This window comes from Poecilia reticulata, chromosome 11, assembly GCF_904066995.2.
Source record: "Poecilia reticulata chromosome 11, P_reticulata-male-v2, whole genome shotgun sequence".
NCBI classification, from domain to species: domain Eukaryota; kingdom Metazoa; phylum Chordata; class Actinopteri; order Cyprinodontiformes; family Poeciliidae; genus Poecilia; species Poecilia reticulata.
The window spans coordinates 13,492,327-13,510,078 of record NC_088840.1 but is presented as its reverse complement, the minus strand read 5'-3'; the positions used below and the strand labels follow the sequence as shown (position 1 = coordinate 13,510,078).

Here is a 17,752-nt window from a genome sequence, read left to right as displayed (position 1 = left end):
ATCAACATGTGAAAAAACAAATTTTGATATTCAGGTGGATTTGACAAAAATTAAGATTTTTGTCCAACATCCCAAACATCACCTGACATTGTTCATTCCCTCAATAGTTTTAAATCTGTTTGCTTTTCTTCTTACAATACAACATAGTATTCAGTCTTCATAATATAATGAAGACTTCATTCATTACTTGGACTACTAAACTGTATAATCCCAGTTTTCTAAAGTTTTTTTTCCTGGTTCTTCTCTGGAGTTTTTCCTTTTGGTGATGGAACGTGACGCTGACACAGCAGGACGTATGAAAATTGTCCTCAGCCCACACGTCCATCACCCATCCCCTCCTGTTACTATTCACTACAAAAACATGCACGCAGAGAGATTTTCCCACTGGAAAATCTATTCGTGTCTTAAAAACTCTGAAATGAATATTTCTTGCAGTCAGATCAGAGCTGGTTTAAGACATTTATTGAGGAGGTGAAAGCTAATCTGGGATTGTTCCAAGTGCACACAGAACAAAAGACAGATGCTGTTAAAGCATTGCACAAGTAAAAGAATATAATTTACACATCTCGCCATAAATAAAGCCAACACACAAATGAGACAGACACGGATTATTTCACTCCGAATGCACGACTTGATGGTGTACGTCCGTTGAAGCTACCAGGAGGGTTTCTACAAGTGATGGGATGCAGCTATGGATAACATTTCGGTGAAAAAAAAAGGAAATTAGCAATAACACAAGCATAAGGAAAGGAGAGGAGAATGTTTTCCCTCTCCTGGGAAAAAAAACTGTGGAGATTTTCTGTTTCTAGTTTTGGTCAAATCATAATTTCTTGGGTTTTTCTACTTTCATACCAGTTTATCTTTTGAAACAACTTTTTGTTTTTTAATCATAGTGAGAAGAGCGTAAAGAAGTTTCCCCAAGTGTAAGACTGAAAGCTTCCTCATAGATGTTTTAGCAGCTTTTGATTGGTTTCTGACTTTGCTCTTTTCAACACAAACACACAGATTCAGGAAAAGACAAGCAACCGCCCTATTAGCAATCCCTCCATTTTGCGCCGCGTTACACATTGCTTGTCCATCCAGACGTTTCTCTGCGCTTTTACATCTTTCTGCCCATTCATGCCTGAAGCAAAGATGGAAAGACCTTAAAGATCACAAGACACGATGAGAGAGAAATGTCTTTTGAAGACAAAGCTGAAGCTGGCCCAGGATGTAATCTAAGAAACAAGTTAATAACAAACTGAGCTTTCCTTTTCAAGTCTGGCAAAGCTGAATAAAGAAGAAATAAAGAGAAAGGAACATTTAAAAGATAAAAAAAAGAAAGGCTGGTGTGACTTTAATCTGCTTTTTGTTGAAGTAGTTTTACATACAGTGAAAAATTGTGCGGTGGAAGAAAACTTACATATGGCTTTCAAAATTTAAAAACTGAAATAGTGTACATACTTCTGTTTCACCCCTCCTTACTCTGACACCCATTAATAAAATAAAGCATGACTAATTAACCGCAGGAGTCATCTGATGAAATGGAGTCCACCTGAAAGTAATTTAATTTCAGTATAAATCTAAGCTGTTCTGTGAAAACATCAGATGCTTGTTAGTAAACAAACAGCATCATTGAGACGGAGGAACACGGCAGACAGGTCAGGGAGGAGGATGTGGAGAAGTTAAAAAATGTATGTTATAAAATAATATTCTCTGAACATCTTACGGAGCATCGTTCAATCCTCTGTCCACAAAAAAAAAAAAAAAATGAAAAGGATCTCCTACTATTTCAGTCTCGCTTTTATGGAAGAGTGGAAACATTAAAAGAAAACTACAACAATTCCTGTTTTCCAGAAACCGCGTAAGAGTGGAAGACCAGAACTTCACTTTTCCATCAAAGTGGATATTTGCTGCCACTGTAAAGCACGGTGGTGGCAGTATCATACTGTAGAGATGCTTTTCTTCAGCAGAAGCAGGGAAACTGGAGGAAGCTGGACAGGTTTGAGACAGGTTTGTTCCCCTTTCGAGAACAACCTTCCTAAATGCACAGTCCGAGCTACAAGGGAATTGTTTTAATCAAAACTAATTAATGTGCTACAATGGTCTAGTCAAAGTCCAATACTAAAGTCAATTGAGAATCTGAGCCAAGACTGACTCCAGAAATCCAGATATTCCTTGTCCTTCTACTTCACAATTATGCTCCGGTTTGTGTTGGACTTTCACATAAAAATGTTAAAATATATTGACGTGAAAAAAATGATAAAAAGTTTTGTGAATACTTGCTTGGCACTGAATAAAACACAGAACATTTCCAGACGAATACTGCGGCAGAGAGGGAGCGTTAGCAGCAGTTTTGCCATGTGATCCAAATGTTTGTATCAAGAGCACAATGGCTTTAAAGGAAAGAAAAAGAAGTGAAATGTGAGGATTTGTTTTTACACAGTTGGTCTTAAAACACATATATAAAATATAACTTTAATGTACAACTGCAACAAAAAATAACATCTTGAACATAAACTGTAACAGCGTACAGAGAATCAAGTAAATTAAGACAATGACACTTGTTTCAGAGTTGCTTCTGTCTCATTAAGGCATTACAGTCTGCAGTCTTTTCACTGTGAATTGTTGCTTTAATTTGCAAATGAATTGCTGCATTTTAGGCTGACATTAGCGCTAAAGCAACCAGGTGTTTCAGTAATATGGTCATGTCACTTAGAAGCGTTTCGTCTTTCACAAGCATGCAGACATGTTGAACAACTTTAAAATAGGAGATGACCTTAAAACTCCTGTTGTCTTGATTTTTTGTTGCTGTTTTTGTTGTTGTTTTGGAAACTGCGAGAAGCCTGAGAAGTGTCCTCTATAATTCAAAGAAAAGGGTAAAACCTTGCCTTTTGTATGGCTGACAGGTTAATATCATCGGGTCATCTATGAGATATTATCAGGTTGCATCGCTTAGCGGAGGAGTGTCCTTCTCACAAGGACTGATGTCTGATAATCTGCCTCTCAGATTTCCACTTCGCCCAGCTCTGCTTGCAGTGTCCGGTTTGTCTGGATTATAGATTTAGAGCTAGCAGAGACTGAAGGATAAAAGGAGCAGATTGAACTTCTTCCTCTGTCATCGTCTCTGATATGAGCTGGTCCAGCCGATGCCAGGAGGTTTCTGGATGTGTTGTCTTTGGAGCGGAGATACCTGAGGTGTGAGACTGCAAGGCAAAATCAAGAGGCTTCAAATCATTTTTTGTTTGTTTGTTTTTTTCCTGGGGTTTTTTGGTGACATTAATTTTGAACTACAGAGAAAGTTGAGCAGTTTGTTCTAATGAAGAGGTGAATTAACAGTGTTTGCATAGACCCCCCACTACAAAGCAAGGTTTTAGCTTAGTGGCCGTCCCAGACAGTTTGTTTGTTAAAGGGACACAGTGACGTTCTTCGCTGCAGAGCAAAAAAAGCAAAGATCACAGTGGGGGGTTCAGAATCAGAAAAGTCTTCTTTTAAATGTGTCTGCGGCGATGGTGGTGATTCTGCATGTCCTCCATCGTGATTCTGCCCCAGACGCCGATCACAAAAGCTTCGATCTCGCACTCGTTTTCTCCCCGAGCGATGCGGAAGTAGCCGTCCTCGCCCCAGTTCTTCCCCCAGGAGTTGGCAGCAATCTGAGAATGAAATCCATCATTCAGCAACTCCATAAACAATTTGAATCAATGATTATTTCTTTTTTTTTTCTTTTTTTTTTTACTTCACGGGAGGAACGCTTTCAGCTCAGAAACATGAAAAGCAACATCTCTGTGTTTTGGGAAAAAAAAAATAAAAATAAGCAACATACCCAGTATTTTCTTGGTGTCCCATTATAGTCTCTGTCTTCTCCCCACCTGTGCACAAAGCAAAGCATAGCAAACGGTTTTAAGGTATTTCACCAGGATTTTAAGGTAGAGCATTTGTAAACACCAAATGGTTTTATTTATTTATTTTTTATACACATGTAAAAACTGTGGTACACATGTGTACTCAAGATCCTTTTACTCTGATGCCCCTAAATAAAACCCAGGAGAATCAATTGCTTCCAGAAGTAATCTGAGTGGTAAATAAGGAAGACCCCAGGCTGTTTGAGGTTCGGTAGGTGTTGATTCGTTTATTTGTTGAATTTTCTGTGGAACATAACTCAAAATTATTTGCAGAAAATAAGACTATTCCAGATTCTCTTGTACAATATATCTAAAGCTGAAACACCTTAGTGAAAGGCTACTTGGACGCTATTGGCTTTTGTTTGCAAAGCAGCCAATTCAGGTGCACCATTCATTTGTATTTTATTGTTTTTGCTCTGTGACCCCAAGAGCAGAAATAAGTCTGCAGATGTTAGTTTCTGCTGTAGTGCCAAAACAATTTCCACTGTGCCAACATTTGTTCTGGTAAAACCCCAAAACACTTAACTTAAAGAAACTGTAACAGTGCAACAGCAAAGATTAACATCTAAAAATAATCCATTTTGCATCATTACACTATATCAAAGTAGAAATGTAAAAAAGTTGGAGTTGTGCATTCCATGACGACTAACTGTATTTTTCCAAACATATCTGTTGCAAACATTTCTATACAACATGACAGTCAGGGTAAAGTACATGTTAACTGTGTGAACTATTTTTACCTTGTCAACAACATCTTGAAAACCAGCTATTTACAGCTTTGTCGCTCTCTTTTCACACTCAGATGCTATTCCGATCCGAACAACATGGAATTCCCCATTTTGATGGGCATTTCCGCCCTTCAGACATGGAAACGGGGGATAGGTTATGAGGAAATGAACACCACCTCAGTCCACCAACATAGGATAAAACATCTGAAAACATACAGGCACAGCATGTGAACCTTATCTTTACTCCTTGTGCTTGCCAACAGATTTGCTCTCCGGAAACCCTGGCATCAGCCCGTGAATTCCCACTATGGTCTCCAGCGCGGCTGCCAGCCCCTACAGTCTTTGCTTAGCATCATCTCCCAAAGCCAATTCCCATCCTGTTTTTGCACTCCGGGCCTTTCATTTCCCAAAAGACTCCCGGTGTCCAATCCCTTGTTATCTTTTTATAAAGCGAAGGAATGTGGGGAAACAGAGCGGAAGGTCCGACTCTCTGCCAACTAATACGCTTTCCCCAACGCCGGCCGGCCGGCAGTGCCAGCTGTCCATCACCGTCTGGCCTTAGTGTTTTCCTAAGTGTGGTCAAACGTCGGCGTGACTAAAAACAGACACCGCTGTATCAACAACATGCGGCAAGAGGAGTCTGAAACAGAGCAGGGAATCGAGGTCGGTGTTTGAGAACGAGGAATAAACACACCTATACTTACATGTGTGTGTCTGGGGGAGATCCCATGTGCATGCCTTCCAGCGTACTTACTGGTAGAGACAGAGTCAGACAGAATCAGACTAATACTTATCTCTTATCAGAACCGCAATAAGCTCCCTACCTCACCCATGGACAATGATAGGCATACCACTGCGCCCGTGCATACACTCCCCTCATCCCTCCCTTCGTACCCCTTCTCAGGCCGATTGATCCCCCTTTCTCTGTCCGGTGAGGTGCGGATCAGTGTCCCAGACAATGCTCTTTCCAGCACGTTGGACCTCAATGCTCTTTTTGCAAACTTTCCCAGGCCCTGGGCTTAAAGGACACACAGCCACAGGATTTGGCCTGTGTCAACACACCGATGCCTGCAGCAGGTTTGGGCTGCAAAACACCGCAAAACACCACAGCCAGCCCTCAACTACCTCATCTCCATACGAACCTGCCAAAGATACATCCACTCAACAATAGTAGCGCTGAGGAACAACGATGTTAGCGTCAGCATTTACCACCAAAAACGGAATTGGGTAAAGAGTAATAAGTGAAAGTTTGCGTCCAGTTTGACTGGTCCATTTTGTAAACCTATTGTACTTTCATTTTAAATCTGTGAAAAAGCAATTTGTTCATATGTAGATAAACCATAGTATCAATGCTTATTTTGTTGGTCTTTGAGTTTTGATTAATTTTAGGAGGCATGTGACAAAGGTCATCAGGTCAGGACTCAAACCTGTGATGGCCAAGTCGAGGCCTCTGTATACGGGTCGCACCGCCGCATGAAGGATTTTAACCTCAACAGATTATGCGATGGCCTGCAGAACCACGTGGAAAAGTGCAGACTTGACAGTTGTCCAGCAGACAGTGACTCCCTACCCTACCTCTACAAGTTTCTGATGCACAGTTGTGTTAGAAAAAGGTACACAAGTTACAGGTATGACAAGAGCTTTGACAGGATTGTGAAGCAAGGTCCATTCAAAAGTTTTGAGGAGATTGGACTGAATAAGAGCCACCTCACAAAGACGTGTTAAGGACATAAGCAACAACTATAACACTCAGTAACTAGATTTTTTATTTTATTTTTTAAATCAACTGGAATAAGCAATTAAAATATATCACTCTGTGTTTGATTAATCCATATTTTACTTATGAGAAGTATTTTTTAAATTCAGCTCCTAAAATAAACAAACTTTTCACTGATATTCAACTTTATTGTGTATCGTTTTTAGGCGATTTTCTAATCAACGATCCAATAATCACATTTTCTAACATCTGTTTGGATGAGCTGACAAGACTGTGATCCCCAAAACCAACTGCAGAGCAACCTCTTCTAAAAGTAAATCCACCATCACAGCTGTCCGCAGATCAACAGGTGGTGCGTCTTTGAATGCATCGTCTTTTAAATCTAACCTTGCCTACATCAAAGACACAATCTCTTATCCTGGTGAATCTGGCTGTCCCACAAAACCTCACATGGTGGGATCTAAAGATAAATGAATGCAAAGTTTTCAAGAAGAGAATCATTTTGAAGCTCCTGTTACCGAATTAAGGGTCTTCAAAGGGACATGTTAGGTACGTGAAAAAGATGCTGATGATGAAAGCAGCAGATAAGTTTCCCATAATTGACCAAACAGGTAGAAAAAAAAAAAAAGAAAAAAGATGCTTCAATCATCAGGCTTAATTAGCCTGTCTAGAGTTTTTCACAGTTGTCCCTGTGGGATCAGGTCACACAGTGATAAACAACTATTTCCAAACACATTCTTCAACCCCTGCGTTAGACACTCTGACATTCTGAAAGCCAGTTGTTCATTTTTCTTACTTTTACGTCACATTTGGGAGATTTTATCTGTCTAACGACAGACGTATGTCAAAACCTGCCCGATGAACTCCAGGAAAGATTCTTGTCAAATATTTATGAGTAGAAGGCTTGTTGATGATATTTCAAAGGTCGAAACCTCTGGCCTCTTATTGTCCTCCGTATGAGCCGTGCAGCAGCATGAAGCATGAGACAAGCACCTGTCTGACTGCGGAGGGGGGGAGGGGATTGTCTAAGTGATAACGGGTTTATTTTAGTCTGGATTCGAGGAGGTGAAAAAGACGGGAAGTAGGACTGTCTGCACACAGAGAGCCAGCAGAGGAGAGGCGGCTCGAAAGCAGAAAGGACGACGGAGGAATAACGAGAGACACGGGGTGGCGGTGGGCAGTTCCAGGTGTGTCAGTCGGCTACCTGCCTGCATATTTGTGGTCACCGTAGTTACAGGATGGGGGGAAGGGTGAACGCTGTCTGGAGCAAACCGAGGAGTGGAGCCAAAGGTGTGTCTCTAAGAACAGGAGTCTGGGTGGGAAGCTTACTCACGAGAACATTTTTGGCTTTGGGCAAACACACGTGCAAGGGGAGAATTTGAACTCAACCCAAATCAGACAGCTGCTCCATAAAGGAGTAATCCACCTTCTCATAAACACCTTTATGTATGAAAGGAGGGAAAACTGACTCACAATTTAATGAACAATGTAATATTTATCTCCAGACTTTGATCAGTTTTTGTGTCATTTTTCTACTCAGACATCACACTCAGCATTTGAAAAGTCACATCTAAAATTCTGTGTGCTTATGTTCAACTTAAAGAATCTCATAGCCACCAGCAAACCAAAAAAATGACCTGTTGTCAACTGGTGCTGTATCGCAGGAACTCACCCAAGGATCCTGACCGAGTGCGTGCCATGTTTGCGGTACTGCGGCGGTTTGGCAAAGCTGACATCAGCGTGTTTGTAGATCCCACTCTTGTAGACAAAGAAGTCCTCATGGACCTCCATAATAGCTGCAAGAACAAACAAACAGGAATAATTAGAGGGCAGATTAAACCACATACTTCCCTGGATCTGTAATAGTGAGGGGATAAAATCTTATCCAAATATGGATTAATTTAAGAGCAACTGGGGCCCCAAAGTCAAACACATTCATACGCTGGAGAAGGATAATCTGTGTTTGTGTGTGTTCTTGTGTGCGTCTCTTGTAAAACTACTTTTTCTTATTTTATCACCACACCAGCACTTTTTCTGTCACAATTTTAAAGAAAAGTCCAATACAAACTAGGGCATCGTTATAAAGTGGAAGGAAACATTTTTTCTTAATTTTTTCAGTAAAAAAAATCTGAAAAGCATGCTGTGAATTTATATTCACCCCTCTTATTCACTCAGCTTTCAAACTTAAAGCTGAGTTAGGTTATAAAATAATATTGTGGGTTTTCAGCATCTCAGAGCTCTCTTTAATTCACCGCCTGAAAGTAAAAGGATTATGCCAGAACTGCAAAGCTGGAAGACATCCAACTAAACTGAAAGGTTTGGGCAAGGAAAGCATTAATAAGAGAAGAAGTCGAGAAGTCGAAAGGTCCACAGTAGTGTTTGTATGTGCAAAGATGATGGAGACATACAGACTTCCAGTTAAAAGTAATGTTTTACTGTTTCTCCCACCTAGCAAGTTTCCACAGTTTGATTAAATAAAATGTGTAATGTAACAGAATACGTAAAAGTTGAAGAGGTTTGATTTGTGCACAAGGCAGTGAGTTCCTTACTCCTGCAATGACTCATAAACAAAGTTAATAAATATAACACCAAAGCTCACACACACATGCCCTGTTAGCTTTGTGACAAGGAGCAACTTTAATGTCAAAAGGGAAACTTGATATGAGGCCAACAAGTCTTCCTGCCTGTTCTTCTGAACAATAACAATGTGCACAAAGCTAGCAAAGGTTTAGAAAAGACACAGACACACACACACACTTTGCACACACACATACATGTGACTTTTCTATTTTAAAGTACTTGACAGTGGCCCAGATGACCATCAGACAGAGACAGGCTGGTCAAGGAAAATCAGGTCAACCACTTTGGTATAAAAGTCAATTATTTGACTCGGTTGCTGGGGTCAGAGTTGAAACCCTGGACAAAAGTCACAAGGGTCAGAGGGTCAAACATGGCATCACAGGGTAAGATTGTCAAGATAAAGGTTTAGGATGCCACAGCATGGTCTGAATCTTTTATTCTTATTTTTTAACAGAAAGTTAGGAGGAAATGTTAATAAAAAATATTTTTATGACCATAATTAGCGAAAGAACGCACGTTTATGTTAGGCAAAATGTCTTACCTTGCACAGGACCATTATCCATGATCTCCTTCATAATCTCCTTTTCCTAAAAGACGAGATAAAACAAAACAATTTACAGCCGAGGGAGAATGAGACAGGCCGATCAGGGTCTGAGAAACAGAGAGGATGAAATCAAATCCCCCTGGAATAAAAACTCAGATATAACAAATTGAGTTATCGGGGCCGGCTGCTCTTAGTGCCTTCCATATCGACTCCAGAGGCAGTCAGGGGGCAGAAACAAGAGACTATAATGATTTGGAAAATCATTATCTGTCATTCAGCAGACTGATGCTGGCAGATAAAACCCAAACCTGGCTGCAGGTCAGTGGAGAAGAAACATTGCGTCTTTTATAGTCAGAATCAAAAAGGCACGCTACCGTTTTACTGTCTGTAATCATTTCGAGTAACTCCACTGCTTTAACGACATGCTCTTATGTCCACTCAGCGATATTTTGATTTGCTAAACTCCTAGAGGCTGTAAAGGAAATGGCACTCAGAACATAAAAAAAGAAAACACATCAATTTAATTTCCGGTAAATTTTATACATACATTTCTTAAGTGGAGTCTGTAACCTGGCGTTATACTATCAGTGATTTGTTTGTCCAAATATTTCAAATGTAATCATGCTAAATTGTAACAATTAGTATAAAAAAATGCCATAAAGCTCGTGCAGATAAATTAAATAAGGCACTCTGCATGTTTATTGTCCGCATAATAAAGACAATATAGCAATATGTCTGGAGTAATAGTAGTAGTAGTTTGTTCCTATAACTGTGAATATTAAACAAATATTATATCCATATTAGTAAGGGGGTACTTACAACAAGTTAAAGATTCAAACCCCCGTGTGTTTACAGATAATGCAAAGAAAACTTCTCTAAATTTCTGTGAAATTAGGCTACTGTAATAAAAAATGAATTCACTTTGAGTTTATATATATATATATATATATATATATATATATATATACATATATGATCAGGGCTACCAATAAACAATAAACATGGAGAACACTGTAGATCTATTATTCACCATAATGCTGCAAGACACTCACTAGTACATCAAAACTAAACAATAAATCAAGTGGGTTGTGTCTACTGCATGATGAAATTTGTCAAATCCGTGCATATTTTACATGGAAAATTAAATGTGGAGAATCTAATGATTTTCATCTCATTTTACGTGAGGCGCTGTTCGCGTGAGAAGGCATGTTTGCTGGAGTTTCTGCATGCACGCGCGCTTCCTGTGAGTTGTTGTTGATCTGTTTATGAGAGGTTTTTGTAGTTGTGCAATTCTTACATTGGATGAGAGCCTGTAGGGCGGTGTGGACTGGTAGATGTCATTGTGGTAGTTCTGTGTGTTGGGGCAACGCTGTGTGGCTTGCCTCTTGCCCCGCCCCACTGAGCGACTCTGCATCATGCAACGTCCCACCTCTGCTGGGGTTTGTTGCGGAGGTTGGTAGGGGTAACAGTCATCTGTCACAACTCTTCAATAAAAAATTAAAATAAAAAAGAGATCATTTCAGCCTTTTGTACACATAAGAGTGCGTTTGTTTTCTGCGTGACACGCGAGGTTCTCACCCGCGACGCCGGAGGTACCACCAGGCTCCGTCCACCCGGCCTCCTGCGCAGCCTCCTTGGTTGCGTGTGTCACAGGAGATAAGGTTTTGGGGCGACAGCTGAGGAGTCATGTGACCCATGGACTGAATGGAGATTCGGTCGGATGCCACGGCTGGTGAAAGGACGCAAAGACTAAACATTGTGCCTGTTCATGCTTGTGCTTCTTTGCTCACAATAACATTGAGTATATTTGTCTTCTGTTCAGAGGGAGTTCTCCTCAAAACCCACCTGCAGTTGAAAAAGCCCATGAGGCGGCACAGTTGCCCTGATCCAGTGGTTCGTGAATTTTCCCGGGCCACTTCTCCAGTGAGTTGAAGTAGAGCGGCAGACGATCGTTCTGAGGGTCCATGTTCATCTGTAAGAGCAGAATGAAACAGTATTTAACTCACGGGGTTTGTTTGTTTGGTTCTGCTATTTAAAGGTTCAAAGGCAGCACTGACATGAACAGTTATGTAAAATGTTAATATATACCCTGAAAATGAATACATCTGATTAACATTCAGGCTTATGTAACTCCTGGATATGAAGAAGAATGTGCAAAGAAGTCCAGTGAGGTCAGAACAGTTAAATATTTAACAACTGTCCTCTCCACGTAAAAGGAGCAATTAAAATACTTTTGTCTGACAAGTTTGGGTCCCAACAAGATTACATAAGTTTGCTAAGCAACTCCACAGTGGAAGAGGCTTCTGCACAGGCAATTAGGACCATTTACTCCTGGGTCACACAAGAACCTTTGATCCCCGCTGAACCGTACGGTTACATCAGTGTAAATACGAATGCACTTTTCAGGCATGCATTCATTCACAGATAACTCTCGGACAGCAGACTCGAGGCTGGACACTCGCCCAGTCCACCAGCGAGGTGTGATAATGGAGCAGACGCTTCTGTCTAATGAACTTCCCTCTGTCTCATGAGGACTTTGGCTACCTGCGCCACATTCCACTGATTAATGACGCCGTTATTCAGAGCAAAGAGACAGCCGCTTGATATATAACTAAGGAATGTGTTGCTGTTTTGAGATTTACAGTTCTGCAGGGTCAAAGTCCAAAATGCAGCCGTCCTGACAAAAGAAACAAATTGTGCAAGAATATGTTGGCAGGTATGTTTTTGTTTGGGGTTCTCAGCTACAGTAAGTCATGTAATCACAGCATCCCAGACTGTACAATTTCGGGGGAGGGGAGGCGGAGGTGCGAACGAGCTGTGATGCTGGTAGGGACACAGGTAGAGACATGCCGATGGCAGAAGAAGGAGTCTGTTTGGGTGGGGATGGATGGAAAGCGTGAAGTAAACGGGGGGTTGCTCTTTATCCTGCCTCCCTCATCTTAGTTGTTGCTCAATGTTTTGTTTCCGTCTTATGTAATCTGTCTGGGCAGAATGTAAACAAAGATGGAGCCAATGAGAGGAGGGCCTCTATCGCATACCAACAAAACCCCCTCATTAAGTGAAAAATGTTTTGATCGGGGCTCACTGGCGAGGAAGCATGTGGGAGCCTGTAAAGAAGTAAAAGACACAACCGAGTGGCGCATTCCCACCTGCTGCTTGAGCATGCAGCCTCCGGCAATCACGGAACGTGTTGTCCTCTTTAAATGTACCCAACATGTTTTAGATGCTTTTTAGTATCAAGTTCTGTTTTTATTTTTATTTTTTCATCTATTTCAGTCTAGATGGAATGTTAATGTGTTCTGTGAAGGTCTAGAATTATTACATTAAACAAAATTTGTTAGATGGTAGTTGGCAGTATCATACTATGGGATGTGTGCTGATGGGGAAATGAATAGAACAACATGCAGGACAGAAAATAAACCTGTTAGGAGACGCAAACGCACAAACAGCAGCAGAACTTGATATTATAAAGGTTCAACTTCCAAGTCAGACAGTCGGAGCTACAACGGTTTAGATCAAGTTATACCTACGAGTCTGAATGGCCAAGAAGGAGTGCAGAACATGAAAATTAAAGTTCAAGAATACTTTTCTTCCATCCTGACAGAGCCTGAAGTATTGTAATTGCAAAAATCTTAACCTCTAAGTGTGCAAACAATGTTCATATTTCTCATAAAAAATTTTTCCTTTTCTTTTCAGAAAAGAAAATATGTGCTCATTTTTGTCTTGTTCCACTGCATCCATTCATTGTCTATACTGCTCATCTCTGTGGGGCCAAAACGGGGCTGATGCTTTTCTCCAGTGGTCAATAGGCAAGAAGAGGGGTGCACCAATTAATCTAAAATGTTCTTTGGACTGTGGGAAGCCAGAGGACCCGATTGAACCCATGCATGCACTGGGATAACATGCAAGCTCTACGCAGAAAGACCCCAGACCAGAATTTGAACCAGGCAACAGCTTCATACAATCCTGACAAAATATACTGCTCAAAAAAATAAAGGGAACACTTAAACAACACAATATAACTCCAAGTAAATCAAACTTCTGTGAAATCAAACTGTCCACTTAGGAAGCAACACTGATTGACCCGATGAGGGTCCCCGTTGTCAATCAGTGTTGCTTCCTAAGTGGACAGTTTGATTTCACAGAAGTTTGATTTACTTGGAGTTATATTGTGTTGTTTAAGTGTTCCCTTTATTTTTTTGAGCAGTGTATATTGACATCTGTGTTTGTAATATTACAAAATGTGACAAAGTCGAGGCAGCTTAGCCTTTTTCACAGGCATGAGGATTGGATCTACCTGAATCTCGTTCATGTTCATAATAGTGCTGGAAGGTTTCTTTGTGCCCAGTCTGAATCGGATGCCTTCATCCAAAGTCAAGCCATATAACTGGCTGTAGTTTGCAGCTTTCCATCTGAAAACAGAAAGAATAAGAAAAAAAATCATCGCAACAAGTGGATCACTCTCTATCTTTAAAAAGCTTCCACACTAAAACAGCAATTAAATGCATTAACTTCATGATTGCGTGTTTGTTTTATACCCGTAGTTTCCTCGGTTGACGGCATTGATGACGTCAGGCTCAATAAGGCAAGCGTTCTGCTCACACTCCCAGCGTCCCGAGGATCCACATGTGCTGCAAGACACCAAGACAGAAAGCATGGGGGATTGGGGTCATCGAACGCAGACAGCAGCTGCACAAAATCGCTAGTCGCATTTATAAAATCAACAATGAATAAAATCAACTCCAATAAAAACACCTAATCAGAGATGAGTGTGCAGATTCCCAAAGGGATTCCTAAAAGGAGAATAAACTAAAGAGGAAGAAACTTGAAAAACATGGAAAGATTGAGGGAAACGTTCAGATGAAGAAAACCAGTCAGGTTTTACAAGACAGCGAGATAAGACAGCAGGATACGAGTAATGACACACGCAGACTTTTGTTGCTGTGATGCCTTGAAGTAATTTACTTCCTAATGACTCACTCTGGAGGAGTATGTCTGCATGTGTTTGTGTTGTCTGACAATTGAGGGAGCACGGCTCTGAATTACCAACATATTTTGTATTATTTTATTAAAACTAAAACAATTTTTTACACAACCGGAATTCAAAAAATGTCATTTTCTGACCATTTTAATGTCAGGACACAACAAACTGTCCATGAAAATTGTGCGTGACAAAAACTGAATCAGACAGCTGACTCACGCGGATGAGTCAGTGAAAAATACATGGATTTAGTTTGTCTTTTCTTCTTTCACGCATCAGGGTAAATGACTAAAACTTCCAGAAAATCTCTTAATTTTAACAATAAGCTGTTTTACACATGTTTTTATGTTGCTGTTGACCGAAGAGCTTTAAAAGTTCAACACAGCTGAACTTAACGGCAACACAACAATGAACAGCTAAGAACCGTCTCAACGTCTTGCAAAAAGGCCTCTTTGATCCCATTTGATTTCCTAAAATCATTCGGGGGAATTAAATGAGTAAATTTCCTGTTTATTGTTCAAACCAAAAGCCCAATCTGTGAGAAGCAATTATGATCTTTGAATTCTGAATGGATTTTAATGTCTGACGGGAACAGTTTTAATAACATCAGGATGCAGAATCAGTCGGGATGCATGCAAACTCCATAAAGACTTTGTTTATAGAGGTTCCAAATTAGCTCCAATTTCAGCTCACTTCACTACTTATTCATGTTGATGCATTTTCAAGACATAAAAATGTTCTCATTGTAAACACTCAATTGCTATCTAGTGCTCAGAGTTATGCCAGATGATGTGAAATTTAGCTATTCTGCAAACTAACTTGCAAAATTATAAATTATATATTCCAATTACAACCTTTGCTTCATTTAAAAATGTTTTTGCATAAAATAAAAATAACTTTTTTCATACGCTCATATCAAATTTGGTTTATTTTGAATACATACCAGAGATAATTTATTAGTGCTCAGAAATATCATAAATGTAGCATTATAAAAAATATTTTTACTTTCGGAGTTGCTCAAGAAATGAAGTCATCAGGAAACAATGTCGATGACTGTATGGGATGGTTCACCATTTACAAAGAAAGTACCTACCTGGGGCAATTACTGAGCCTGCACAATGATGAACAGGCTCAATTACCCTTTAACTCACACAGAAACCAGCAGAATGAGTAACTCGTCTGATTGCAGCGTTTCCTGCCAAAGTGCCTAAGACACATCCAGTATGTGCAAAGGCAATGCTCAAGTTCACGACTTCTCATTATGTTTAAAATAGGAGATTTGATACCAGCAAAGCACTGGCTAGTTTCTCAGAGGGAACATAAAAACATTTCAACTGGAAGAAAGTGGTGAGGACCTTTTAGCCTTTTTGTTTTCAACAAGAATACAGGCATCACGGATCTCAGAACCAGGAAAGGCAGCACATCTGCACAGTAATGACTGGGGACAGCGGGGATGTGTTTGATGACGGAGTTATGAACATTAAGGGAGATTTTGAAATAAAATGAGAGTGCAGTGACAATAACGGGAAGCCATATTTAACATCCACACTACCTATTAAAAACAGAACACGCACATTCATACTCAGACATGCTGCACAGTGTCTTGAAACCTTGTGCATTTAAGATTTGAAGTTAATGCCATTGGCTGACATCTAGACGGACGCACAAGAAGCCAAATCAAGGTGAGTTTCTTCAGACTGTCCAGGAAGTGTGATGTTTCATAAAGATTATGCACAGACATGGTGCTTCCACAGAGAAAAGATCTCAGAAAGATATCAGACAGGCAAGAAAAGATGCATATTAGGATTTTATTTTCCTTTTCATAAGCTCTTCTGCAACACATTCTTTCCAGTCGGAGTAGATTTAGGCATCGACTGTAATGTGGGGAGGTGTAAATCACCCTGCAGGGCTTTCTTGAAGTGTCAGTTCTATATTAGTTTGACAATCAGGTTTCCCCTGGTTCTATTACAACCAGTAGCTACATGTAGGAGAAACTGAGTCAAGTTTTAAATGGCTTGACTGCTGCTGCTAACGAGACGGCTTAGAGGGAGCCAGCTGAGAGCTGGCTGTCAGCTCTAAGAGGAAACTGTGATCTCCACCCTGCAGGGCTAAGAGAACACACATTGGCAAATTAATAAGCGGAGTAGGAAAAGGGAGTGTCGGTTTCCCCTCTGTGTCATTGTTGTGTGGTGTAGCATTTTAAAGAAGCCATGCGTATGGCCTTGTGGAGCACGTGTGGGAGCTTATGCGTCCTTAAGAATTTCTGCTAAATGGGGAAACAGGTTTAGGCTCAGGAACAGAAAGGCACAGAGATTTCTGTTGACCTGCTTGGACTTAGCTTGGAGTCATAATCCATCTGTCTCTGTTAGTCTTTTTTTATAGCATTGATCATATGGATTCTGACGTTGAAAACACACTCAAGAACACGTGAGCGAAAAAAGCGACAAAAGCTTAAATCTCGGCAGGCTGATCATAAAAACACAATTACAAATTTACTAAACACATTTATGAAGGTAAAGGACCTGTACTTCACAAGGATAGAGAAATTTGTTCCCCATTCCAGCATCAGAAGAAACAAAGTACATTGTTCTTTTCCTGCAGTTCTGGTTCAATGGATCCTGAAGCTTCTGGTTGACACACTAACCGGGCCGAACCTTTTAGTCGTGTGCTGCCTGACAGCTTTTGTGTGAATGGTAGATGGGCATGGTTACTGCAAAGATGTACACTGCACTGAGAGATTTCCCAGTGGGAGGATTTTTCAGAGTTTTGCTCTTGAACTACTTGTAAAGCATGAAATCTCCTGATTAGAGAGAACTTTGTTGTTCTTCTTGCCAGTTAAATAGTACTACAGTTTTCTGTGTTCTTGTGCTGAACATACAGGACTAAAAATTTAAAAATAAAAGTTGTTTTGCAAAAATATTTTTTCTATTCATGTAATTGTTCTTATGAGTTCTTTTTTTTTACATCCTGTTGTTCTTTAATCATGTGTTCAATAATTATTCCCTATACATAACTTAACTTATGGACTAATTTAAATAAAATAACAGTTCAGTAGTCTGTGGTCTGTAGCAACACAACTCAAACTAAGACAAAACAAGACGCATAAAATCTTATCTTCTGTTAGCAATATTATGTTTACAGACAGCTGTTTCATGTTGCCCTGAGTTACATGGCCAATTTGATTGTAATTGAAGTAGTTTTCCTGTTTAGCTTCTTTGGCGTAGATAAAAATGCTATTAACTTGATAGGACGAAGCTAAACCTGGATCCAGTGAGACAAAGCAGCTCGGTGCTTGTTTTGACTCCTCGTGTAAATTTCAAT

At 40.2% G+C, this 17,752-nt stretch overlaps 1 protein-coding gene across 2 annotated transcripts in view; it reads right to left on the bottom strand.

Annotated features, from left to right (window-relative positions):
• Nucleotides 1–2,443: 2,443 nt before the first annotated feature.
• tinagl1 (tubulointerstitial nephritis antigen-like 1) overlaps nucleotides 2,444–17,752 on the bottom strand; it is a 39,115-nt gene continuing 23,806 nt past the window's right edge. For both annotated transcript variants that reach the window (XM_008421929.3, XM_008421928.2), the window contains 9 exons: nucleotides 13,989–14,081; nucleotides 13,748–13,862; nucleotides 11,296–11,422; nucleotides 11,029–11,179; nucleotides 10,748–10,934; nucleotides 9,448–9,493; nucleotides 7,999–8,122; nucleotides 3,803–3,848; nucleotides 2,444–3,632 (listed from right to left, as the gene is read on the bottom strand). In XM_008421929.3, the coding sequence (XP_008420151.1) occupies nucleotides 3,471–3,632; nucleotides 3,803–3,848; nucleotides 7,999–8,122; nucleotides 9,448–9,493; nucleotides 10,748–10,934; nucleotides 11,029–11,179; nucleotides 11,296–11,422; nucleotides 13,748–13,862; nucleotides 13,989–14,081 (1,051 nt within the window). In that variant the 3' untranslated portion in view covers nucleotides 2,444–3,470. The remainder of the gene's footprint in view (nucleotides 3,633–3,802; nucleotides 3,849–7,998; nucleotides 8,123–9,447; nucleotides 9,494–10,747; nucleotides 10,935–11,028; nucleotides 11,180–11,295; nucleotides 11,423–13,747; nucleotides 13,863–13,988; nucleotides 14,082–17,752) is intronic.